Below are 25,959 nucleotides of genomic sequence, written 5' to 3'. Positions count from 1 at the left end.
CAGCAGGCCTGGTCCTGGAGGCAGCAGGGAAAGCTCTGGCCATTGCTCCCCACGAGTTTAACTTTTTCCTATTACTGCCCCTTTAAACCGGCCTCCCTTCATTGGAGTGGCTGGGCATCCAACCAATCAGCGACACACACATCCCCGCCAGGGTCCCGCCCCTCTCCCGAAGAGACCCGGTTGGAGTGAACCACGCGGCCTCACCAGGGAGGGGGGATACGTCTCCGCGCTGCTCCCGCTCCCACCCACCTCCCAGGGCGCGTGGTGCTTGTTCCCCGTTCGGAAGGGACGAGACGGGTCAATTCACCAGCGCCCGTTGCTGTTTGACTCGCTCCGCGTCCCTTCCACGCCCCCCCCCGCGGAGCCGGGTGGTGCGGGCCGGCGCCCTGGGCGGAAGCAGACACGTTTCTGCTTCCCTTGGTGAGGCGGCCAGGGGGAGAATGGCGGCCCCGGGTAAGGAGCAGCCCCCCCCCCCTTCCCGGGGCGGCGGCGGCAGCGGCGGGGGCGCACTGCCCGCCTCCCCCTGTAGGGCGAGATGGTTCCGCCTGCCGGGGGCACTCCCCTCCCGCCCCCCACCCAGGTGGGGCCCGGGCCGCACGGTCTGGGGAGGAGCGTTCCCGGGCCGGTACGCGGCAGCCCCGCCCGGGGGGCGCCAAGGGCTGTGCGGCCGCTTCCCCCCCCCAGGCTTAGGGGGGGCTGGTCTGCCCCGGTGCAGGGGGCGTGTGGGATCCCCAGGCCTAGGGGGGCTGGTCTGCCCCGGTGCACGGGGCGTGTGGGATCCCCAGGCCTAGGGGGGCTGGTCTGCCCCGGTGCAGGGGGCGTGTGGGCTCCCCTGTGCCCCGCCCCTAGAGGGCGTGTGGGATCCCCAGCCCTGGGGGGCTGGTCGGGGGGGGGGCTTGTGGGATCCGTTATCTCCCAGCCCGGGGAGTTTTTGTGGCCTCCCTTCACGTTGCCGGGGGCTGCCTGACCCAGACACGAGGGGTTCCGGGTGTAGGTTGTGTCATTGTGTTGGAAGACGGAGGCTTCGCAGGTTCCCTACAGATGGTCAGGCTCGGGCCTGGCTAGTTCTCCTCTGGAGGTGCATTTCATGGCCGGATCCCTTCTTTAATCCCTCCCTGCTTTAATTCCCACACTTCCCCTGGGCTTTGTGACCCGCGCTGTCCCGGAGGAGCACGGCAGTCACACTGGCTCATAGATTGAAATGGGGCTTTAAGGTACTTGGGGCTTGATCCATTGATGGTTTTGAAAATTAGGTCAAAAGCCAGTAGCCTGACCTGGCTCTCTTTCTCTGTGCTTGTGTTCTCTATTTTAATGCAATTGTCCCACCCCTTGTCATTCTTTTTTTCCCTCGCCTTTTCCCACAGGGCTGCCAGAATTGGACAGTTACGTTAGCACTGTCTATTTCTAGTAGTGCTGTTGGTGATTTTCCCATGTGGTAGTAGAAAATAAAGGTCAGCAGAGCACAATTGTGCAATTGGGGTGCAATCCCACACTGAATCTTTCCTGCACTTAGTTTCCCCAGCTGCCCTCTGACCAGCTTCCCCCCACCCCCACCCCTTGGGAGCCCTTTCGGTTATGTAGGAACCAAGTCAAATCTTTAGCTCCGTAAACTGCTCACAAGGGACTCCAGAGCAGTCCTGCAGCTTAAATAATATCTTTCACTTGTCTATAATATTCTTGCAAAGCCTTATGTCACCACTTCTGACTTGAACAGTTTTACTGGTCACTATTCAGAACTGTCAGAATTATTCAGAGGCTGCCGTCAGTTGCCTCTTGGGATCTGAGAGCATCACCTCTGCAGTGCTCTCAGCCTGTGCTATCCAGAAGAATGAGAGACCAAAAGTGGCCTTCAGACTAAGTTCTCCTGCTCAGTTCTGTGGAGTTGATGGGCCAGAAGAGGTATTTCCATGTGAAGTGTTTTCAAATTGGGTGGACCACAGTAACTGCTAGTCCAGCAATGCTAACTATTCACTAAAGCCAAACATGCCTTCTGTTAATGAAACAAAATGCACTCTGTTCAATGGCATCTTTCTTTTTTCAGGTTCACACACGCTCTTCATCTTAGCTTTAACGTTTGTGGCCAGCATCCAAGCCCTGACACCTACCCATTATCTCACAAGGCGTGATGTGGAGAGACTGAAAGCTTCCTTGGACCGCCCATTCAGTGATTTAGAAGCTGCTTTTTACTCCATCGTAGGACTCAGCAAGCTAGGAGTGCAAGTGTCTGATGAACAAGTGAGGAGATGCTGTAATAAATTGTATAGCCATAAAAAATTCACCTCTCTCCCTCTCACTCTTTTTTATCTTGAGATCTTTTTCATATGTTGCTAAATCCTAGGTTTTGAGACCAGTTGGAAGCATTTCTGCATATCAGTAACTTGGTTAGGTACTTCCTGCTGCACTAAGTATTTCCAAAAGCAGTAATGTTAGAATGATGCCTGAAATAACTTACTAATAGTAATTATTGGTCTTCTTTCAAGCTAAGGATCTGAGTTTTCTTGGCATTTCTTGAGCTATTGTGTTGTAATGTAGAAAAAATATATAATACAGGAAGTGCAGCATTTTGTTGATCTGTGATCAGTAACACTGATTGTGAATTTTACCCCTCCTGTATTGTAGTACTATACTGCATTTTTTATTCGGGAAAACTCAGTACTACATTTTCCTCTCCAGTAGATCATGCTTAATAACAACCCGGATATTAACAGATTCTGGTTAATAGTAACACTTGCAGTGAATCAGTCCCATGCCATTTACTTTATTGTTAATGGGGTTTGAGTATTGGCAACAGGCATGCAGGCACACAAGGATCTCACAGGAGGTAAGGGGCTGCAGGCTGCGAGGGGAGCATGTGGCAGGGCAGTAATTGAGAGAAGAGCTGCAGCTTGAATGCCGATGCTGCGTGGTACTTTTCACTGTGCTCTCCACACTTCCCTGGCTGCAGCTCCCTGGCAGGGCACAAAATGCTGGGACGTGCTGAGTTCCAGCCCCTGGAGAGCATAGGGAGAGGTGCCATATGACTTCAGGGGCCCCCAGCACTCCTACTCCCCATAGAAAGCCTTGGCATCCAGGCTGCAGCCCACCTGCTGTCCTGCCCTCAGGCAATTTTGCAGGGCTGTAGCCAGGAGAGGCACATCCCAGCGCTTTCTTCCCTGGCTGCAGCGTCGCAAACCTGCCTTCTGCTTATTGGCAACTGCTGGTTAATAGCAACATTTTGCTGACAACTGAGGCATTGCTAATAAGCAGAATCTAGTGTAGTTACTACTCATAAAATGTCAATACTGACAAGACCACTCATTTTACTACATTAGCTTGCAATTGTATTAGCATACCTTTCAACTCGCTTTTGTCATTGAGTATCGACTGTGGGGAATGGTTTTTGTCATGCTGGTTTACTCAAAATGTTTCGCTTTCATTGAAATCCGATGACCACTTTGCAGTTGTTAAGTTGGAATTTGCAGTGTGCGCCTGTCCCATTTCTAGTAGTTCGTTTTAGCTGGTATAGTGGAAAAACTCCCACATAATTTTCTCCTGTTATTCTTGGCTATAATATAAATATATTTCTAGGGCGTGCATCCCCAGCATATCCTAAGCTCCTAGCATCTTTACACTCTTTTCCTACTATGAGTAATTCATCTTTAGTGTTTACATCTTTTAAACATATCACATCACCCTACTCAGATGTCACCTAGTTAAGCTATACATAGTTAGCTGTTTCAATCCTTCCTCATAAATAGTTCCTCTAGCCCAGTGGTTCTCAAACTTTTGTAGTGGTGACCCCTTTCACATAGCAAGCCTCTGAGTGCAATCCCCCCCTCTCCCCCCCGCCCGCATTAAATTAAAAACACTTTTGAAATTTAACACCATTATAAATGCTGGATGCAAAGCAGTGTTTGGGGTGGAGGCTGACAGCTCGTGATCCCCATGTAATAATCTCACAACCCCCTGAGAGGTCCCAACCCCCAGTTTGAGAACCTCTGCTCTAGCTCATTAATGATAGTGTTACTGTTCTTTGAACTCTCTCCGTTTTGTCAGCAGTAGCATAGCTTTTGCTTCTACGCTGTCAATACGTGTTCAGTATGTGTGTTTTTCTTCTTTTTTCTAGATCTTATACTTTTCCACGGTTAAGAGTAATAAGATAAGAATGGCCATACTGGGTCACACCAATGGTCCATCTAGCCCAGGGGTTCTCAACCTTTTTCTTTTTGAGCCCACCCTCCCAGCATGCTATAAAAACTCCACAGCCCACCTGTGCCACAACAACTGTTTTTTCTGCATATAAAAATCAGGGTTGGGGGTAGCAAGCCGGGCAGTTGCTCGGGGCCCTATGAAGTTGCTCAGGCTTTGGCTTCAGCCCTGGGTGGCAGAGCTTGGAGCCCTGGACTTTAGCCCAGGTGGTGGGGCCCTGGGCCCCAGCAAGTCTAATGCCAGCCCTGCTTGTTGCCCCCCAGGGAGCACCAGACCCCAGGTTGAGAACTACTGGTCTAGGCCAGTATACGGTCTTGCAACAGTGGCTGATTGCAGACACTTCAGAGGCAATGGGAACAGCACAGTTGTTGAATGAGCCAACCCAAATTGTCCAGTCCCAGCTTCTGACAGATTTAGGGACACCCAGAGCATGGGGTTGCATCCCTGACCATCTTGGCTAATAGCCATTAATGGACATGTCCTCCATGAACTTACCTAAAATTTTTTTAACCAGTTATACAAGTATTAACAAAATGCTAGCCAAATTCATAATATTTTAATACCCAAGAATACTGCATCTTGTTTAACTTCATCCAGTAGAATAAATGTATCCAAACCCTGTGGTACAGATTTGCTCTCCAGTTATTCAAGGAGCAGCTATTCGTATAACATCTACAAATGGTTGAAAACTCTCTCCTATTTTAATACAAGTTATGTGCCTTATTGTAATGATCTGACTCTGCTTATCCCTTTAGTCTGTCAATGAAAAACTTGTAATAGGGTGCAGAGAAAAATTCATATTGCTTAACTTCAAGTTTGTATTTGTTGAGCTGATTTTCTTCCTGTTTATTTTTGGAAGTCTGGATTATCATCTGTTAACCATTTCATGTTTTTAATCAATAAAATCACTATTCACATGGATTTCTTCCGTCCTTGAAGAGGCGGCTCTGCTAAATACATTTTACGTCCAATATGGTTAGTAAAATTGGACACAATTTTAATTCAGTGTTCATTTGCATTGTAGACAACATGAAAATGATTTGATCACTGTGCTTTCTAGAGTGTGTTATCTTACTTTGGGGTTTTGGTCAATACAGGAATGATGTGAATTACATGTAGTTGTCTCCTTTGCAAAGCGTATTTAAGGTCTTAGAGTGTCACTGAACTCCATGTTTAGTGGCAATAGGCGTGACTCAAATCATAAATCGACTTCTCTTTCTGCACAGGCTGCATGTAACTTCATCAAATCTAACGTGGATCCCAACAGTGTCGATTCCCTTTTCTATGCCGCACAAGCCAGTCAGGCTCTGTCTGGATGTGAGGTGAGTTCAAGCCCCTAAATTATAGTCATTTCAACATTTGCTTTTGTTCTTGGCCAAAACTACTACTTCATCTTATGTTAGCATGCTGTAAAGTTGTTGTGTTTTTATCTTATGGTTTACAAAGTACTTTGGGATCCTCTAGGACAATGGTTCTCAAACTAGGGCTGCCGCTTGTTCAGGGAAAGCCCCTGGCGGGATGGGCCAGTTTGTTTACCTACCATGTCTGCAGGTTCGGCTGATCGTGGCTCCCACTGGCCGCGATTTGCCGCTCCAGGCTAACGGGGGCTGCAGGAAGGGCAGTCCCTCCAGGGGCTTTCCCTGAACAAACAGCAGCCCTAGTTTGAGAACCACTGCTTTAGGATAAAGACTAATATAAAATCACCTTTTCCTAGAGGATCCCAAGGCATTTAATAAACCATACATATAAAATACGACAAAAACATAGCCACCTTGCAGCATACTAACAGTAGGGGGAAGTAGAAGTTGATATATAAACAAGTATTTTGATCCTGAACAATTTTGAACATTTGGACAAAAATTTACCTCCTTCACCTCACCTTGATTTTTAATAAGGCAGAGAGCAATATGGGGGTTTCTTTGTACCTCAGCACTATCAGCATTTTCAGGCAGGGGCACAGCTTTGAGGCCTTTGTAATTTGTACATACAAAAACTACATTAAAATAACATTGGCTGCTTGATTTTGAAACCTAAAGTTAGAAAATGCCAGATTTAGAGTGATGCATGCAACCTTAATTCTGCCCCCTTGTGTGTCCATCCTGTGTACTGAATGCAGCAGTGGACCCTGTAGAAAAGCAGTATGTGGTCGTATAATTAAAGACTGTCACAACACACATGCTTGCATAAGACCACTTGATTGCTAAGTTATGTATGTATCTTGTTACAAAATGTTCCTCAATATGTTCAAAATTCAGGTACAACCCAAACCTGAGTATACAGCTACTCCTATTGCTATACAGCCCTCCCTCACTATCCAGTTACTCTGTATCCTTATGCCACGTGGCAACACTGGTGGTTATCCTGCAGATATCCCTTCTGCCCCTGGACAGTCACCCCCTTTTATCAACATAAATTCCCCTCCGTATCATTCCTGGTGTCAGAGGATCTCAGGGTTGTGAAGGTTGCCACCTCACCCTCCACCCCTAATGCCTTGACCAAGCAAACTGCCTGCATGAACAGATAGCTGATATGGTATCTGAGGCAGAGCCAGCCTCTTTTGGGGTGGGAGGTGGTCCTCATGTTGTTCGGGCCCCTCTTGGTGAGTTATTGTATAGCCAAAAAAGAAGGAGCCACGATCTTTTTGGTAGGACTCACTAAAACTGGCCGTATTATACTTTATTAGCTTTTAGGGACAAGGACCATGTTTTTGTTCTGTGTACAGCACCTACCACAATGGGGTCTGGTCTTTGACTGGGGCACCTGGGTGCCACTGCAATACAAATAAGTTTTTTTGTTTTTGTTTTTTTATTATTTAACCTAAAAGATAACAAATGACAGAGGACCTTTTTCCCCTACCAGATTCTGCCCATTCTTAGGTCAAATGCTGAGCACCCTTTCATTCTTAAGGACAGATTCATTTAAACATGGTCTTACGTTTTCTGTGTGTCCTGTCTCAGGTTGCCATTTCAAATGAGACCGGAGAGCTGCTTCTTGCAGCTGTCAGTGAGGATTCCTCAGTCAACCAGATCTTCCACGCTGTCGGAGCCCTGAGTGGCTTTGGGCTTCCTCTAGCATCCCAGGAAGCACTTAGTGCCCTCACTTCTCGTCTTAGCAAGGAAGAGAATGTCCTGGCGTAAGTTTTGCAAAAAATAAAACAATTCAATCAGCTACATATTCATCCTTTGTAAAGATGGTTTTCTTTGAAGTGAAGGGCACTTGCATATGTATGGTTTTCTTATAATGCAGATTTAGTGAATTAGACACTGCATTTCCAGTGGTGACTTCTATCCACTCCAATGTCTACTGCTTGGGAGAATAAAATGCTTGTAAATGAGCAGGTGAAAATATGCTCTCCTCCCTTAATTGTTCACCTTCAGGTTTTGCAAACCAGTTTTTAAGAACAATGACCTTAGAAGAAACTGACTGGCTTTTTTAGAAAGTAAAAGTTCATTTGTTTTGATTTCTGGAGAATCTGGCTTGTGTTCTGCCTCAATCCATTGCTCACAGGTCAAGAGCGATCTAATTTGTGGGGGAGGGAGGGAATCCTTTGTCTGGTGGCACAAGCATTGTGATATTTAGCATCCGAAGAATTTGTTAATAGCTTTATTCGAGTTGATAAGCTTGGAAAGAGAATGGAGCTGTTCGGAAGAAGAGAGGAAGCTTTATAAGTGCTAAGACCCTCAACTCCCACTGAAAGACGATGGGAGCTGAGCCTGTCAGGAGATTGTAGTATTGGGCCCGTTGATAGCTCAGACCTCTGAAGTTACCTGTACTGATTGGCAGTCATTTGACAGTTTTATCTCATAAGGTGTGCTCTGCAAGAGCAATTTCTCTGTTTTGAGCATCCAGCTGAGGCTCTAAATAAGAAGCTCTGTCCTGCCAGTATTGTAACTTCAGTTTGTTTGTTTGTTTGTGACACTCATATGTCAATCAGTTTTTTAGTTTGCTTATTAGGTAGGAGATGTACTCAAGAAAACCATATCCTATATGTAATAAGCACTTACTTTGCCAGTGAACAGACTTGTAGATCATGAACAGAATGGACATTTACTGTTAAACATCCTGCCAGAATAGTACATTTGATTGAGAGTCTTGACCTAATTGTTGTATACTTTGCTTGTAATTACATCCATTCCTTTTCCCACACCCAACTCTAAGCAATTTTCTGCTCATTTTGAAAAATACGCTAAGTAATTTTGTGTAGTACAGATAAGCGGTAGCAAGAAACTAGCGACCTGAACATCTTAAAAAAGGGAAGAGGGAGTTGTGAAAACTATTACACCTTGAGAGTGATCCATTTGTCACACTGTAATTTACTTTGAATAATCTAGGGCCCAGACTTTCAAACATAAGTTCCTAATATCAGCCCCTAAATCCATATTTAGGGACTTATAGGGGTGTTCTCCTTTTCACAAGTGTTGGGCAGGCACAACTGCTATCAAAGTCAATGGGACTTCTGGATTCTCATCGTCTCTGAAAATCCTTAAGCACTAAAATGCAAAAAATTTGACTTATGGTTTTATCAGTAATGCAAGTGCAGTATTTTTTTATATATACATGCATTTTCCTTAGCCCAATAGTGTCCCTTTACTTGACATAGCTGAAATTAAATATTCAGTTTTCCGTGTACCTCTTCAGGTTTCTGTTGCCCCCTGAGAACCCCCCACCTCCACAAATCGACTGACAGAATGTACTAACTGCCTCTGTTTTCCATTTCAGTTATAATTCAAACTGTGTAATTGCTTTGGTTTTAACGATGTTACGCTTTTAAACTGATAAAATCACACACTACTTGCTCATCCCTGCTTTGATTTTTTTATTGTTCCAGAACCATTCAGGCGTTACAGACGGCATCCTACTTGTCCCAGCAGGCAGACCTGAGTGGCATTGTGGAGGAGATAGAGGTAGTAACTTGGCAATTTGAGAGTAAAGCGAGACGGTCTTTAGAAAAGCTCTGAAAGATTGTTTTAGAATGCAGCATTGGCTAACTCCCTCCCTTTCCTGCAGTGTTGGAGTTTGTTCGAAAACTCCTTTCAAAGCAGAATTCTTCCCTGTGAATAAGATTGAACAAGTATGTGGGTTCTAGATCTAACAAAGGTGATCTTAAATTCACATTAAACCCAGAAAATTACTAGTGGTGGTTCAAGCCAATTAATACCTTTATTTACTACTTCTGTTTTTTTTCCAAAACAATGATACTAGAGTATTTTCACAGAGTCTTAATGTAGGACTGGAATGGATCTTAAGACATCATCTGGTCCAGCTCACTATGTTGATTGAGGCAGGACCAAGTATATTAGACCATCCCTGATAGGTATTTGTCTAACTTTTTCTTTAAAAACCTCCAATGTCGGGGATTCCCCAGCCTGCTTTGGACACCTATTCCACTGCTTACCTATCCCTATAATAAGAAAGTTTTTTCTGGTATCTAACCTAAATCTCCCTTGCTGCAGATTTAGCCCATTACTACTTGTACTACCTTCAGTGGACATGGAGAACAATTGATCATTCTGCTGTTTCTAACAGCCCTTAACATATTTGAAGACTGTTTTCAAGCCCCCACTCAGTCTTCTTTCCTCAAGACTAAACATGACCCCTTTTTTAACCTTTCCTCATAGATTAGGTTTTCTAAACTTTTTATCACATTTGTTGCTCTCCTCTACACACTCTCCAATTTGTCCACCTCTTTCTTATAGTATGGTGCCCAGAATTGGACACAGTGCTCCAGCTGAGGCCTCACCAATGCCAAATAAAGCTGTAGAAACACCTCCCATGTCTTACATACCACATTCTTGTTAATACAACCCAGAATATTAGCCCTTTTTGCAACTGCGTTACTTTGTTGGTTCATATTCAATTTTTGATTCACTATAACCCCCAGATCCTTTTCAGCAGTACTACCACCTAGCCAGTTATTCCTTATTTTGTAGTTGTGCAGTTGATTTTTCTTTCCTAAGTGTAATACTTTGCACTTGTCTTTATTTAATTTCATCTTGTTGATTTCAGACCAATTCTCCAGTTTGTCAACGTTGTTTTGAATTCTAGTCCTGTCCTCCAAAGTGCTTGCAACTTCTCACAGCTTAGTGTCATGTGCAGATTTTATAAGTGTACTCTCCACTCTCATCATCCAAGTCATTAATGAAAAACTGACCCCCCTGTAAAACCCCATTTTGAGTATGGTCTTTCAACCAGTTGTGACTCACCTTATAGCTATTTAATCTAGACAATAGTTCCCTAGTATGCTTATGAGAATGTCATGTGGGACTGTGTCAAAAACCTTACTAAAATCAAGATATGTCCTGTCTACTGCTTCTCTCTCTCCCCCATCCACCAGGCCAGTAACCCTGTCAAAGAAAGAAATTAGGTTGCTTTGGCATGATTTATTCTTGACAAATCCATGTTGGCTATTACTTATAACCCTATTATCCTCTTGGTGCATACAAATTGATTGCTTAATAATTTGTTCCAGTATCTTTTCAGGTATCAAAGTTAGTCTGACTGATCTGTAATTCTTTGGGTCCTCTTTGTTCCCCCTTCTAAAGAGAGGAACTATGTTTGTCTTTCTCCAGTCCCTGGGGAGCTCACCTGTCCACCATGAGTTCTCAAAGATAATTGCAATCATTCCAAGATTGTTTCAGCTACTTTCTTAAGTACCCAAGGATGAATTTCATCAGGCCCTGCCAACTTGAATACATCTAACTTATCTAAATATTCTTTAACCCTGTTTTTCCTATTTTGGCTTATGTTCCTTCCCCTTTATTGTTAATAGTAATTACGTTGAGCCACAGTTTACCTTTTAGTGAAGAGTGATGCAGAATAGGCATTAAATGACTACTTGATGTTGTCCATTATTAGCTCTCCTTCCCTGCTAAGTAGAGGACCCTCACTTCCCTTTGTCTTTCTTTTGTTCCTAATGTATTTAAAGAACCTCTTCTTCTTGCCTTTTATGTCCCTTTTATATCTTAGCCTTTCTAATTTTGTCCCTAGATGTTTTCATCTTCACCCTTAGCAATTGGTCCATGTTTCAATTTTTTTGTAGGAATCCTTTTAATATTCAGGTTATTAAAGAGCTCCTAATGGAGCCATATTGACCTCTTACAATTCCTATCTTTTCTTCTCATTGAGAGAGTTTGCTGTTGTGCCTTTTAATATTGTCTCTTTGAGAAACAGTAGCTCTCCTTTCCATTAGATTTTCTTCCCAGGGCACCTTACCTACCAGTTCTGAGTCTAAAGTCTGCTTTGGCCTTGCTCTGCTGCTCTCACTCCTTCCTTTTCTTAGAATCTTTTTGAAATCTCATTACATGATCGCTTTCACCCAAAATACCTTCGACCTTCAGATTTGCAACCAGTTCCTCCCAGTTAGTTACAATCATGTCTAAAACGACTGTCCATCTAGTTACTTCCTCTGCCTTCAGAAATGAAAAGTTCTCCCCAGTACATTCCAAGAACTTACTGGACATTTTTTATTTTGCCCTACTAGTTTTCCAATAGATGTCTGGGTAGTTAAAGTCCCTCATTACTACCAGGCCTTGTTTTTTGGATATTTTCATAGCTATAAAGGTTGTTCAGATTACAATAGAGAAAATTCTCATAGTGATCCCAGTACAAATACTCCATGAACGTATGCCCAATAGATGGAATTAATCCAAGTAGTTCTGCTGTCAGTGGTACTTGTGTTTACCTTTCATACAATTTTTCTCACTCGTTGCTGCCAGGACCTTGTTGCCCGCTTGGATGACCTAGGTGGGGTATATCTGCAGTTTGAAGAAGGACTTGAGACTACTGCATTATTTGTTGCTGCTACATACAGCCTGTCAGACCATGTGGGTACAGAGCCAGCGATGAAGGAGGTATGTACCAGATCCTATGATCCAGAGGGTGTAATAGCTGGTAAAAAACACTTGTGAAAGAACATTAATTATTGTATCTGGAGATCATTAAAAGGTGTAAGCAGCATGTATATCTGAGAGCAGGAATTGACCCATAGCAAGGATTTGTAGGTTTTAAAGTTTTACACTGTTTTGTTTTTGAGTGCAGTTATGTAACCAAAAAAAATCTACATTTGTAAGTTGCACTTTCGCAATAGAAATTGTATGAGATGAATTGAAAAAAACTATCATTTTTACAGTGCAAATATTTGTAATAAAAAATAATATAAAGTGAGCACTGTACATTTTGTATTCTGTATTGTAATTGAAGTCAATATATTTGAAAAATGTAGAATAACATACAAAAGTATTTAATACATTTCAATAGGGATTCTGTTGCTTAACAGTGGGTTAACCGCAATTAATTTTTTTGAGTTAATCGCGTGAGTTAACTGCAACTAATGGACAGCCCTAATAGAAATCATTATTGCGAGCCCTCTACAGGATCATTTACTTAGTGTCTTTTAGGGTAAAGTTCACTGAACCTCAGTGTACCATTATAACCTGTTTTATGTAAGGACCTGAAAAAAGAAGCTATGCTGAGCCACTTGGTGCATCATTCAGGTAATAGCAGCAATGGAGGGGGTTAAGAATGAAGCCTGTGTACGGAATCTGAGTTCATTCTTGGCCCTTTTCCATGCTGCTGCCACGTAGACTTGATGCTGGAGTAATTTGGATGTCGCTTTTGACACAGGTTCTGGTGAACACAGTTGCACATTTCAGACTGTCAGAGTCCCAAGACAGAAAAAAATAAATTGGTCCAATTAGAGAAAATTGTTTAGCGTTGATTCTAAATCAGACTGTCAGGAGCTCTTTTGTTGGATGACTTTTTAACTGAATGGGGAAAATACCTCCTTTTCAGAAAGCTGCCCAAGTTATTTTAAAGTTTAGTGGGTTTATAATATTTAAAACAACTCCCCTTACAGTTTTCATGGTGTTAAACCAGTGTATCTGTTGATGATTAAGTCCCGATCCTGCAAGATGCTCTGTTCTGTTGAAGAGCACTTCGTGAGGCTGACACATAATAGAGGATCTGATGCTTCCATCGGGGTGCCTTCAGTTGGGGTGTCTAGTCCATTGACCATCAGTAGATGCAAACACAGGGAAAAATGAAACATCAGTGGAAACTGAGCAACCTAGAAGAACTTAAATGTGTTTGAGAAAACTAAAAGGAGATTGTTTAGGAGGTGACAGTGGTGGGTGGTTTTGGTCTGGTTTTGTAATGATAAATGAACTGTATCTGTTCCTCGGATATTGGATGGACTCTCTGGGATATGAGCTGTTTATACAGGCCTCTTATTGGCTTTGAGTACCATGCCATTTCATACCTGAAGTTGGCCCCAATGCCTGTGCTTACATCACGGGGGTAGGCTTATAGTTTGAAACAAACAGGAATTCTAAAGATTCTGTATTAATTTGGGCTTCATCCTCCTGTCTTGTGCTGGGAACGCTAGACCCAAGAACAAGAATCCTAAGGTTCAACCCAGTCGAAGTACAGGTAACTAACCTTCCATTGTTACAGGGCTGACCTAATAATAGTTTAAACAAAATGAATTTACAATACAAGAAACATAAATCTTGCGGCTGTTTGGGTACTGTATTTGTATTTGAATGAAACTATTTTGCCAGTCATATCTGCAGAGAGATCTAAGGTAAAATCACAGGAGTATTAGTCAAGGCTTCTGCTCCTGCACAAGAAGGTTTTTAGCACTTTGTTAGGCTAGTCCCTTCTCAAATGTTGGGGGAAGCAGTCCTCCCTCTCCTTCCTTCTCTGCCACCCCCCATGTTTGGCTAACACATCATTGGTTCCTCTTTGTTTCAGGATCAGATAATCCAGTTGATGAATGCAATTTTTAGCAAGAAGAACTTTGAGACACTCTCTGAGGCCTTCAGCGTGGCTTGTGCTGCAGGTTCTTTATCCCAAAACCGCTACCACTTGCCCGTCATCGTTGTCCCTGATGGGCCAGCAGCCGTGTCTCATCATCAACCCATACTCAGGGTGAGCTCCTAGATCTGAATTTGTCCATAATCTTGGCTCAATCTGCAGTGTTGCGGGGATGAGATGGCTTAGTGTGTTGGATAGCGCCTTTCACTTCTGGCACCAGGGCTCAAGTGCATACTTATTTCACCTAGGCATTGAATGTGGATTTAGGAATTGAGTCTTATGGACCCCTGTGTACTGGGGACTAAGCAGAGACACTACCACAAAAAGCACCACAGTGCTCAGCATAATTGCTTTTATTAGGAGAATTAATAATGTTTCTCATCACGATATGAAGGCATCATAAGGAACTAGGTAGACTGAGGATGCTGTGTTTCAAACTTGACATGTTTGGCAGTCAAATCCTGGGGAATAGTAGTAGAGGGCAGGGGATTCCTACAAGTGAGTTGTCTTTGGATGCTTCTCCGTCTTCCAATAATTAGCTCCCTTGTTGGGTAGCCTTCCTAGAAACGTGGATCTCACTCTTACTAATCACTTTTTTTCTTTTTCTAGCTGCAAGTGACCAATGTCATGTCACAGCCACTGACTCAAGCTGCTGTGAAGTTAGACCATGCCAAGTCTGCGTCTACCAAAGCCACTGTCCTTCACCAGATGCCGTTTGCCATTTCAGAGTAAGGAACAAACCTGTTTCTACTGTTTGACATAACGCAACAACCTCTGTTATAAAAGCAGTGGATTATTCCCCCTCTTCTCTGCCTCTCATAAGAAAGAAATGCTTGTTGAATGATGGAATACTCGAGGCACCATAGTATCAGTGGGGTAGCCGTGTTAGTCTGGATCTGTAAAAGCAGAAAAGAGTCTTGTGGCACCTTATAGACTAACAGACATTTTGGAGCATGAGCTTTCGTGGGTGAATACCCACTTCGTCGGCCTGCATCTGACTGTTAGTCTATAAGGTGCTACAAGACTCTTTGCTGCTTTCAAGGCACCATAGTGATTTATTGGTGAGTGTAGTGACTTTGAGTGCTCTTTAGTAATGATACTGAATCGTTGCAACATGTCATTTCCCTACTGATACAATTCTCCCCACCCAAAAATATTTCTGACTGCTGGGAGGGAACATATGGTGTTTCTCCTCTTTCCCTAACTCCTTGGATGGATGAAGAATGATTTTGACAGGGCTGATCTGTATGCTTAGGGCTGCCTTACTTATTTTGGATAGTGTGGTATATGCTTATCATAACTATATTTGTTCTGACATCAGACTTGCACCTTAGATGTGGACTTAACGAGCCACATATGGTGCCCTAAACAACCACATGTTTGGGGTTACTGCCATAATCTGTCAGTTCAGACTGATCCAGCAAGAGTTTGCAAGGGTGAGATGAAGTTGCCCCACCTTCAAAAGAAATTATCATTCCTGCCCTGCATTTTATTGTGTAAATCCACTCTGCTATAAACTTACTGTTCTTTTGCTCATGACTGTTAACCATTGCAGTTGCTGTAGATAGAGAGCATCTCATAAGTCTTTGTCTACCAGAAAAAATGCTGTAATAAAACTATGATGTAGTGTACCTAGAAAATATCAGACTTAAATGTAGAAGATATTTTTGGAAGGGTTAAAGTCTCTTCTTAACCAGAAATGCTGAATTCATGCTAATATTTTTCAATTTGTATATGCTGCTTCTCTCAGATACTTGTAAGCTGTAGTAGAGGAAAATCTAGTATACCCTGCTCTTTGGAGTCTTTCATTTCTGTATAGTTGCACAAGTTTCCTATTTATTAGTTTCCTATATGGATATTGTAGAGTGTGTTTTTTCTTTCTTTCTTTATATCTCTGCTCTTGTTGTCACAGAGACATCTTTGAGCTGAACTTCATGAATGCCAAACCTGCCAGTGGATATTATGATTTCTCCATCAGCGTCGATGGTGACAGTCGATTAATTGCAAACAAAGTTGAGGTGGGTGTGTTTTGATTCCTGTCTAATTGTAAGGGTTTTTCAATGGAATTACTTTTAATGTATCCCATATGAAGATCTGGCCCATTGTACTGAATGTTTGCTATCACAATCTTCTGCAAAGCAGCAGACTTTGATTTAGCCTAAGGGGTTGAGCATGGGATTGGGAGTCAGGAGACTGGGGGGACGGAGGAGTGTGAATTCCTAGCTCTGACCTTGGGGCAAGTCGCTTCGCCTGTTTGTTTCCCTATGTGTAAAATGGCCGTAAAGTGGCTGGAAATCTGCTGATGAAAAGTACCGAACGCTTAGGCTGTATTATTATTGTTATGGCTACCTCAGGATCAGAAGCTAGATCTGGAGGGGATCAATTAATTTTACTGATTATTAATCACTTAGTAGGTAATATATATACATCAAATACAGAACAAAGATTAGTAACATTGGTGATGTAAAGCAACTGTTTGCATAACATCCATTAGTGTGAAGTGATGGAAGAACTCACTAGAAATATTGGTTCTCCAAGCTATTCAGAATTTGAGTCCATAAACTTCAGGATGTGGTTAAAGAGCCATGTTACACAGTTTCTTATACAACATGAAAATTAAACAGTTGATTTTTAATGTCTTTGTACATACTCTACAGTCAAACTTATTTTCCTTCCATCTTGAAAATAGGTAGACATTGATGTTCGTGTCAGAGCAAGACAGAGAGTCAAGTTGTGGGTGCAAATTAAAAAGCGCTTGTTCAAACGCACCTCTGCTAGTAGAACAGTCGCCCACTGCCTATTAGTCGAATAAATGTTTGGGATTCTACTTTTTCCCCAGATTTGCTCCAGGGAGAACATTTCATTCACAAAGTCACTGCATTGGTGACAGTTGGGAACAATTGTCACTCTCCTCAAGTGATGTGTATTCTGGGGGGTAACTTTTTGCCCTCAGTTGCCGCTAATGAAAAAATTAGCATTTAAAATTTTACAGTTCAGTCAGCACAGAATGGGGGGAGGAAGACACTTATTTACAAGTGCTGGCCTCTGCCATGCTTATCAAATTGGCATTGTAATTGTAGTAATAATTGCACTTAGAGTGTCAGGAAGGGATTGATGGTCTTGCTTAAACTCTCTCGAGGCATGTGGCGCCAGGGGGAATGCATTAATGCCCATGGCTTTGTGTGATCGTCTCCTAATAATAAGACTCATTGATAGTGGGGAGGGCTGTGGGGGAGCTGTGTGTTCGGAGGCTGTCATTACCATTAATTGTCCCTAATGCATAGTAGTTTTTGACTGTAATGAGCTAAACTGCAGGGTTATTACTCCATGTGGAAAGACTGCATTTCCTGGCATTAAAATATTTGTGAGATGGGCTTGTGTGTAATAGTCAGTAAAGGGAGCTTCATGGAATGGCACTGAGGTGTTCTCAGTTGCCCTTAAAACTGGAAATGGATCAGATTCTCACTTCCCTTGTTCCTGTCCTAGAACTAATGAAGTTCTGTTCTCTGGTTAGTTTGGGGCAGGATCCATTAACGAGACGAAATCTTATGGGTAACATCTGTTTTGAAATCTCTAATTCTCAGTTGTAAAGGGACAGAGTCAAGATTGGCAGGGCCAAAATCTAACCTACCTCTTTTTCGCTTTGAACATTGCAAATAAAGTTCTTTGTGTAAGAGAAATCCTCGGGTCTGGAACTCGGAGCAACCCTACAGTAACAAACCATAGTACATGATCGGAAAACATCTTGGCAATGAATAGATTTTAACTCTCTAAGGAATGCTGTTTTAAGATGGTGTGAAGGCCAAAATTATAACAGGGTTAAAAAAAGCATTATATAAGTTCATGGAGGATAGGTCCATCAACAGCTATTAGCCAACATGGTCAGGGTTACAACTCCATACTCTGAGTGTCCCTAGCCTGTGACTGCCAGAAGCTAGGACTGGACGACGGGATGGATCACTCAGTAATTGCCTGTTCTGTTCATTCCCTCTGAAGCACTTTGTATTGGCCATTGCTGGAAGACAGGATACTGGGCTAGGTGGACCCAGTGCTCAGACCCAGTGTGGCCATTCTTATGTGAGGAGAACAAATGTGCCAATTAAAAGCTATACTCTGCAGCAACTATTTATGATTGGGAGGAAGCTGGAAGTAAATCCCACGTGATTTGATTGATTACTTGGATTGTCAACTCTTGGGGCAGGGGCTGTCCTGTTTGTACAGCACCTAGCACAGCAGTGTCCTGGCCCATGACTGGGACTCCTTGGGACCACTGCAATACAAATAATAACTTGACTCTAATCATAAAGGAGAATTTGCTAAATTGAAGTAGAGGCCAGTAGCATTTGTGAGTCCTTTGGTTTTGCCTGGCGGTAAGAGATTGTGCAGAAAGTCTAAGTCAAGAAAAATATAGCAGGTTACAGTCAGACTTGTTAGCTAGATATTAATAGGAACTGAGAAAAGTAGAAATGTATTTTTAAAAACTGCGAGCAGAGTGACATACATAGTTTCCATTAATTTTTAAAAAACGTAATAGCAGGATCTAGTTGCTTGAACCATCTTCCTACGCTGCTCTCTATGAGCTAAGATGTGAAAAAATTATCTAAAAAGGGTCAGGTACCTGACCATAATAGACAAGCTGTACTTTACTGATCTCAGTGTGAGGTCTGGATTGTTGGCGTATGGGTGCGGGGGTTGGTATGGGAGTATATTCTAAATGAATGATCAGTCTCCACCCCACCCCCAAATTCTGGCAAAAGGGGTACTTCAGACTTGTTCTTGATTATCTCTTAGGCATCTGGGAGTAAGGGGGATTTCTAGACTTCTAAAGGAAAATGTTGGCATGAACTTTGCGTGTGTGGGTGTACTGTTAATTTCCCTCTTATGCTTGGCTGCAGTTGAAAGTAAAGGTCTCCACAGAAGTTGGCATTACAAACGTGGATCTTTCTACTGTGGATAAGGATCAAAGCATTGCACCAAAAACCACAAGGTAAGGCAATAGTGTGTGAGAGGCACTGGCAAATGGCAGTATTGAGCCAAGGCCGCTGTTCAGTACCTCCTGATCTGCTGCTATGGAAGCTCAAGTAGTCTTTTGTATCTAAATGTCATCGGAAGTGTATCTGTGCCTTCTCCTTTCAACTCACAAATCCTTGAGAGCTCATTGGGGAAAAGTGGCTTTTTTTTTGACAGAAGCTAGACAAGCCCTGTAGCCGCCCTCAGTTACTTCCATGCAGCTACTTCATATTGGCAGTGCTCAAGTTAGCAGATATAAGTAGTTAAAATAATTGCTTACGTCCTCATGGTATTGGCAGATTTCATTTAGAGTAACCTCTAAGATGAATGTGTGGTGTAAGGTCACACTACTGCAAATAGAGCTGGGTGAAACTTGTCAGCTGAAACTTTATTTTCAGGGAAAAATGCAGATTGGGCGAAATTGTGTTTTGTGAAAACTCAGTTTTCAGCCAAAAAATTCTGAAAGTTAAAACATCTTGTTTTGACATTTTCAAAACAAAATGTTTGAGTTGAGGGTGGTAAATTTTCATTTTGAATTTTTCTTCAATTTAATTTTTTTAAAATGCAAATGAAACATTTTGTTTCTGGTCAAACAAATAATTTCACTCAACCCAAAGCAAATTTTTTTGACTTTTCACTTTACTGGAAATTTAGTTTTCAGGGGTTTTTTTGAACTGCCACCAATTAAGAAATCCATTATTTGCCCAGCTCTAACTAGAAATCAGTTTTTGTGGGGTTTCTTTAAATCCAATATTTTCTCCTTAATATACGCAAATAGCTTGCAGAAATAAATCATGCTAAATCATTACTTTTTTCCACCTCCGTTTTGTGGGAGGGCAGTGCTGGAACAGAGAGGCATTTTAATTCTCTGAGCTGATGGTCTGTTTTATCAAGTAATCTACAGTAAGTCTCCCATGAGTAAATCGTGACAGTGTTAGCCAGACTTACATGTCAGTCACTCCAAACCCTCTGTTGGAAAACCACCTCTAATCTTGTTTTATTCCCCCACCTCCTCCTTAGGGTAGCTTATCCAGCCAAAGCCAAAGGATCATTCACAGCTGACAGCCATCAGAATTTTGCCTTGTCCTTCCAGCTGGTGGATGTGAACAGTGGAGCTGAGCTCATCCCTCACCAGGTCAGGATGAATTTATGTAGTTATCCTGTCATCTGGATGCTGCCTCTTGAGGCATCTTAGGCAGCAGTTGCTCTTTGAAAAGCTTTCTTAGGCTTTGAAAACCATCTTATTGTCTGTGTTTTGAAACGAATTGTGATGAGAAAATTGTAGATAAATACTTTGTGCGCCCAAAAGGGAGGGAAAGAAGATTGGATCTGAACGGAGTGAATCCAGTTCACTTACTTTTTTTTGTTACATTTTAAATAAGCCTCTACTAAGCTTTACTTCATGGCTTATTTAGAGAAACAAATACAGAGTGGAGGAAGTGCTGTAAAAGTGCTGTAAAAGTGCATTTCTACCTTGGATACAGAATGTTCCCTGAAACTCTTACGCCTAAGGTTGCATTTGATGTAGCAACCTCGTGGTCCATAGACCAGGCATGTGATGATAGTAATACATTGCAAGTAGAGCTCATTGCAGCCACAGCAGGAAATGCCCAGCACCCAAGAGACTTTGTGGACTGCGCTGGTTCCTGTATTAGTGTGGCTACTGTGGGAAGGATTGTGCTCAAGTGATTCAGTAAGGTATCCAGTAGTCAGTACTCCTGAATTCTATTTCTAGCTCTGCTGCTGAGTCACTAACTGTAGGTAAATCACTTGCCACCATGTGCCTCAGTTTCCCCATCTCTAAAATATGAATACTTGCCTGCCTCATTGTGTCAAAACCAAGATTTCTTCCTGTGATGAAAATCTCTCCATAAGTATAAAGCCATTATCACTTTCCTTCTCAGACATTTGTCCGTCTTCACAACCCAAAGACTGGGCAGGAGGTGGTGTTTGTCGCAGAACCAGACAGCAAGAATGTGTACAAGTTTGAACTGGACACTGCTGAGAGAAAGACAGAGTTTGATTCTGCCTCTGGTACCTACACCCTTTACTTGATAATTGGAGATGCCACTCTGGAAAATCCAATCCTGTGGAATGTGGTATGTTGCCAACTGTGCAGTGACATGGTTGTGGGATCACTGACAGTGTAGTGAGAAGCAATAATAGAACCCTAGAAGAATAAAGAGACAAAAGCTGTAGTTCTGTGTGGCTGATCTTGCTTCCTTTTATGGCATATGTAGACTCTTTGTTTAAAAAAAAAAAAATTGGAATCAGTGCAAAAGCATGACTAGAATGACTTTTCAGCTCTGTGTGTCATGGATGAGCAGCCATGGAACAGGCTCTCTGAGATCTGTCCTGTACTGACTGGGCATAGGCTCAGAAACAAGCTGGCCCTGGAAGTATCTTGTGTGTACCAGCTGGGATTTGAACCTATCCAGCTGCATAGTGCTAAATGAAGGGCATTCCCTTCCCTGTTCAGAATAGGAAATATCAGTTTAAAATGCAATTCAGTAGGTCTGTGTGGTGAGTTGTTCATTGTAGTGTGGCTGAATTGCTTAGTCGTCTTTAATGCCTTCATTATGTTGGGGAATCTGTCTCTGTGGGGGAAGGAGGGTGTAATAGCCTTTATAAGTCATACACCAGGGTCATGGCTTTGTAATTTTGTTCAATTCCATTTCAGGCTGATGTCGTTATCAAATTCCCAGAGGAAGAGGCTCCATCCACAGTCCAGTCAAAGAAGCTTTTCATTCCCAAGCCAGAAATCCAGGTACAGCTCAAAAGATGGGAATGATTTCTGTTTTTGATAGAATATTTCACTTTTACCCTTATCAGTGACAGTCTTAAAAAGTAGCCTTCCATACGAGAGCATCTTCACCATGTTAGTGATGCCCATCAGAGGAAAACAAAAATAACTTCTTGGTGGATAGGGAGTTTGGGGTTGCATTACCTATCAGTGGGCAGAAATAAACTTTGCGTCCCAGTGCAAAATATTGTGCCATCATTGAGGAGATCCATATCTGAGCAGTGGGAACACACTCTGTCTCATTAGAGATCATACTTTCTATGCTTCAACAAATGGAGACCAAAGAAAGCTTCCAGCTCCTAAAGATCTCTCCCGCTACCTCTCCCTCCATGTCAGCTCATGGAGAAGCATCCATAATGCATGCTGAGTAGCCAGAGATTCCCTGGTTTACAGTCTACAAGGAAAATTTGACATTGCAAGAAAGCAAGGGATTACATTTGGGAGGGGGAGACACTTTCACAAGAAAGGCGTGGACTGGGCCTTTGATACTTAAAGGAGCCGCCCCAATCAAAATTAGTGTGTGGGACCTATGGCTGGGACAGAAACTGGTCCACCTGTTGAGGTGAAACTAATCTTGTGAAGTGCTTCTAAAGGGACTTCTCTCTACAGCACCTGTTCAGGGAACCTGAGAAGAGGCCTCCTACAGTGGTGTCCAACACATTCACAGCCTTGATCCTCTCCCCGCTGTTTTTGCTCTTCATTCTGGTAAGTTGAATAGATTCCATATAGAATTTCTCTGCTGCCCTACAACCCAAAACTAGCACAGTAAACAACGACAGCCACACCTCTTACCTACACTCTGGTTAGGAGTAATTAAGCCAGTCTTGCTGTGATACAGAGGGAAGAACAGCGTCTTCCTAGAGGTCCCTTCTAACTCAGATAACTCTCTGGTTCTGTTTCATTCTGTGCTGGACTTCCAGCAAATCATCTTAAGGCACTGAACAGGTTAAAGAAAATGTAATAAAGCCCCTTAGTCTTGGTAGAAGTGCAGTTTTGATTCCCAGACATCAAATGAGAGGCTATCAGGTGACTAGAGGAATCCTTGCCTCACTCATCAGCATTACTTATTGGCTGATACAGCTTCTCTCCAGACCTTAGAGCCTGATGTTAACAAGGCAGGGCATTATGGAAATGGAACATTACAAGCAAATTAATGGAGCTACTCAGGGCCCAATCTATGTGCAAAGAGTTGGACTAGCTTCAGTTCTAACTCCATGTCCCTAAATTGTTTTGTTGAATTTATGCTCCAGTTAGAAAACTAAGAGCACTGATTAGGATGAGGCATTGTACAGTATAAGCTTCTCCTACATGGCTCTGCTGACATTCTCAGTTCTGACCTCAGTTGCCCCTGCTGTTCCAGCTTTAGATTCTTCCAGAACAAAGGCAGTCATACCAAACTGCATGGCAATTTTTTGTGATGTTGATTCACGTGCTAAAGGACTTGGCTGAGAGACCACCAGATTGATCCCCACATGTGGCCCTAATCAGCATTTGAGTTCATATTGACAGAGCTGAAATGTACAGCATCAGCCAAGCACCTGTCATCAACTAAACACCACTTTAGAATTTGCTTGCTATACTTGAAAATCTCTCTGCTCATCAAGTTAAATTATACATGCAACCTCTCCTCTTCTGAAGGCTTGGGGGCAATCAGACAGAGCTGTGTCCAGTGAGCTGGGGAATCCATGGTGCACTTGTTGATGACTTAGCCAGCACTCCCTCATTGATGCGTCTCCTTTTCATCTTCTCTTCTACTCCCTTCAAACTGACATTATTACATGGTCATTCATAACCTTTTATTTCTTCTAGAACTGTAGCTAGTTTCATCCTGGGTTCAGTAACAGAGCATTATGTTCACTGTTACCAGTTTTATTCATATGAATTCAAGGCAAATCAGATTTTTCTGAGGGAAGGATGGGTTTGGAGGCTTTGTTTAGCAAAATACTTGTGAGATCCTGCAGACTCCAAGGTAGCTGGAATTTAACTCTTAAAGAGATACTAGCTGACTGCTTTCATGAAATCAGAAACAGACTCGTTGTTGCAACTAGGAGCAGTGTCTTCTGCCTTAAAAGCTTGGCAGAAGTAGATGGGATCTTGGGTTGGCCACTGTTTAAGGGCTTCTCTACACAGGGAAGCTATTGTGAAATAAACTCAGGTGTGAATTGAAGCTAAACCACACAAAGACACTGTTAGTGCAGTGTGGGGAGCTATTGTGGAATAGCTGTTCTGCAGTAGCTCTCCCACAGTAACTACTGCAGGCTGTTTCCTCATGTGGACAAGCAGTAACAAACAAGTTGGTTTTGCAGTCTTTGCCATCATTTTAATTGATGAGGAATTTGACGCGACTCCAATTTGAAAGGCATGTTGAAGAACTTTGTGGTTAACTGATGACAAATAAAAGCTAATGTCTAATAAATCCATTGTGATTGGGGTTTTATTTTTTCTTTCAGTGGATAAAGATTGGTGCCAACATCTCCAATTTTAGCTTTGCTCCCAGCACCATTATCTTTCACCTGGGTCATGCTGGTAAGTGCCAGAGGCTCTTTGCTTTGTATGACCTCCTTCCCACATGGACTTTACAGATGTACTCTGATGATAAATGGACTCACAACCTATTAACTGTAATGACTTAATAGCATAACGTTTCTCTCTCGTTTTCCTCTTCCTTTCAGCCTTTCAGAATTGTTAATATGGTGATAAACAAACCTGTTTTGTCCATCAGCTTATAACAGCTGTCATTATACTAGGCTCCTCTTTCACACCACTTACCTACACTTAATAGCACTCTTCATATCAAAGGTCACTATTTTTATTCTGTATTCACCCTTTGGTAGATGGGGGGGGGGGGTTGTGGCCATGGAGTGGGGATGAAGGCCTATGGGGTCTCCCTATACTCCTTGAGTCTATTTATACACACGCACACACACTGTAAACCAACTTGTCCTTGTCAGGAGTGGATGGGACCTAGTTTTCTCTGAGAGCTCTGAGGTCTCACTGGTTTTTTGGTCCCTCACAGAACCCTGGAAGATCCTTCTCCTCTAACACTCGCAAACCTTCATATTGCATCCACCAATCTTCCATTTGAAGAGAATTGGACATAACTCACCAGTGCTGCTCTTTCATCAACGACAATGGCACAAGGCCCTTGTTCCCATGGAACTGACTGCAGAGTCTCTCTGGTTCTCCTGGGCCAAGGAGCTAGAGAGAGACTGGAATCCAAGGCTGAGGGGTGGCAGCACAATGAGTTACTTCTAAACCATCTAATGCCATTAACAGTTTTAACCAAGGTCTTGCTTTGAAATGAGACTTTCTGTCTTGTCTCTTTGTAGCCATGTTGGGGCTCATGTATGTCTATTGGACTCAACTTAACATGTTCCAGACTCTGAAGTACCTGGCCATCTTGGGTAGTGTCACATTCCTGGCAGGCAACAGAATGTTGGCTCAGAAAGCAGTAAAGAGGTAAGAGGAAGGGAGGTGGATGTAACTGTAGGGTCTGGTTTCCAAAAAGCCGGGGGAAGGAAGGCGGCCATGTTGACAGGATTTGACATCAGTAAACGATCCAGTGCTGAATACCAAGTTACTAGTTTCCAGTTCTTGTTCTATTTAGAGACAGGCAGCTCTGCCATGTTCCATTGGCCATTTTCAAAACAAACACCTAATGGAGTGCTAAATAGCAAGTAGTCTAGCTGCTTGCAGTGGGGGTGGCTGTCACTGGATAATTACCAGCTGTGGGGTTTTGAGAAGAGTGGATTATAAAGCAGCGCAGTGAATTGATCAAATACTTTGAATTTTGAGAGAGGGAATGTGGACTTTTCCTTGGGCATTGACAGAACATGGGTTTTCCTGAAGTCACAGGCCAAGACTTTTCAAGTTGGGGCCTATATTAAGGCACCTAAATGAATGGAGTGTTTCTCAGAAGTGCAGAACAGCCAGCAGCAAGCATGGCGGATAATAGTTATAAGGAATAGCCAGCATGGATTTGTCAGGAACAAATCATTCCAAACCAACCTAATTTCCTTCTTGGACAGGGCTACCAGCCTGGTGAAAAGGGGGAGCAGTAGACTCGATACATCTTGATTTTTAGTATTGCTTTTGACACAGTCCCACATGACATTCTCATAAGCAAACTAGGGAAGTGTGGTGTA

At 42.8% G+C, this 25,959-nt stretch overlaps 1 protein-coding gene across 2 annotated transcripts in view; it reads left to right on the top strand.

Annotated features, from left to right (window-relative positions):
• Positions 1-246: 246 nt before the first annotated feature.
• The window catches only part of RPN2 (ribophorin II), a 31,573-nt gene continuing 5,860 nt past the window's right edge, over positions 247-25,959 (top strand). The window contains exons 1-16 of one of the 2 annotated variants that reach the window (XM_044985759.1): positions 247-453; positions 2,042-2,235; positions 5,415-5,510; positions 7,146-7,321; positions 9,017-9,092; positions 11,904-12,038; positions 13,939-14,115; positions 14,611-14,729; positions 15,914-16,019; positions 18,897-18,988; positions 20,032-20,146; positions 20,916-21,110; positions 21,692-21,778; positions 22,424-22,519; positions 24,265-24,340; positions 25,144-25,273. In XM_044985759.1, the coding sequence (XP_044841694.1) occupies positions 441-453; positions 2,042-2,235; positions 5,415-5,510; positions 7,146-7,321; positions 9,017-9,092; positions 11,904-12,038; positions 13,939-14,115; positions 14,611-14,729; positions 15,914-16,019; positions 18,897-18,988; positions 20,032-20,146; positions 20,916-21,110; positions 21,692-21,778; positions 22,424-22,519; positions 24,265-24,340; positions 25,144-25,273 (1,883 nt within the window). In that variant the 5' untranslated portion in view covers positions 247-440. The remainder of the gene's footprint in view (positions 454-2,041; positions 2,236-5,414; positions 5,511-7,145; positions 7,322-9,016; positions 9,093-11,903; positions 12,039-13,938; positions 14,116-14,610; positions 14,730-15,913; positions 16,020-18,896; positions 18,989-20,031; positions 20,147-20,915; positions 21,111-21,691; positions 21,779-22,423; positions 22,520-24,264; positions 24,341-25,143; positions 25,274-25,959) is intronic. The other variant, XM_044985758.1, reaches the window with a different exon arrangement.

The sequence above is a fragment of the Mauremys mutica genome, chromosome 13 (genome assembly GCF_020497125.1).
Source record: "Mauremys mutica isolate MM-2020 ecotype Southern chromosome 13, ASM2049712v1, whole genome shotgun sequence".
Taxonomy (NCBI): Eukaryota; Metazoa; Chordata; order Testudines; family Geoemydidae; genus Mauremys; species Mauremys mutica.
The sequence above is the reverse complement of the archived record's forward strand: the minus strand, read 5'-3'. Positions and strand labels throughout refer to the sequence as shown.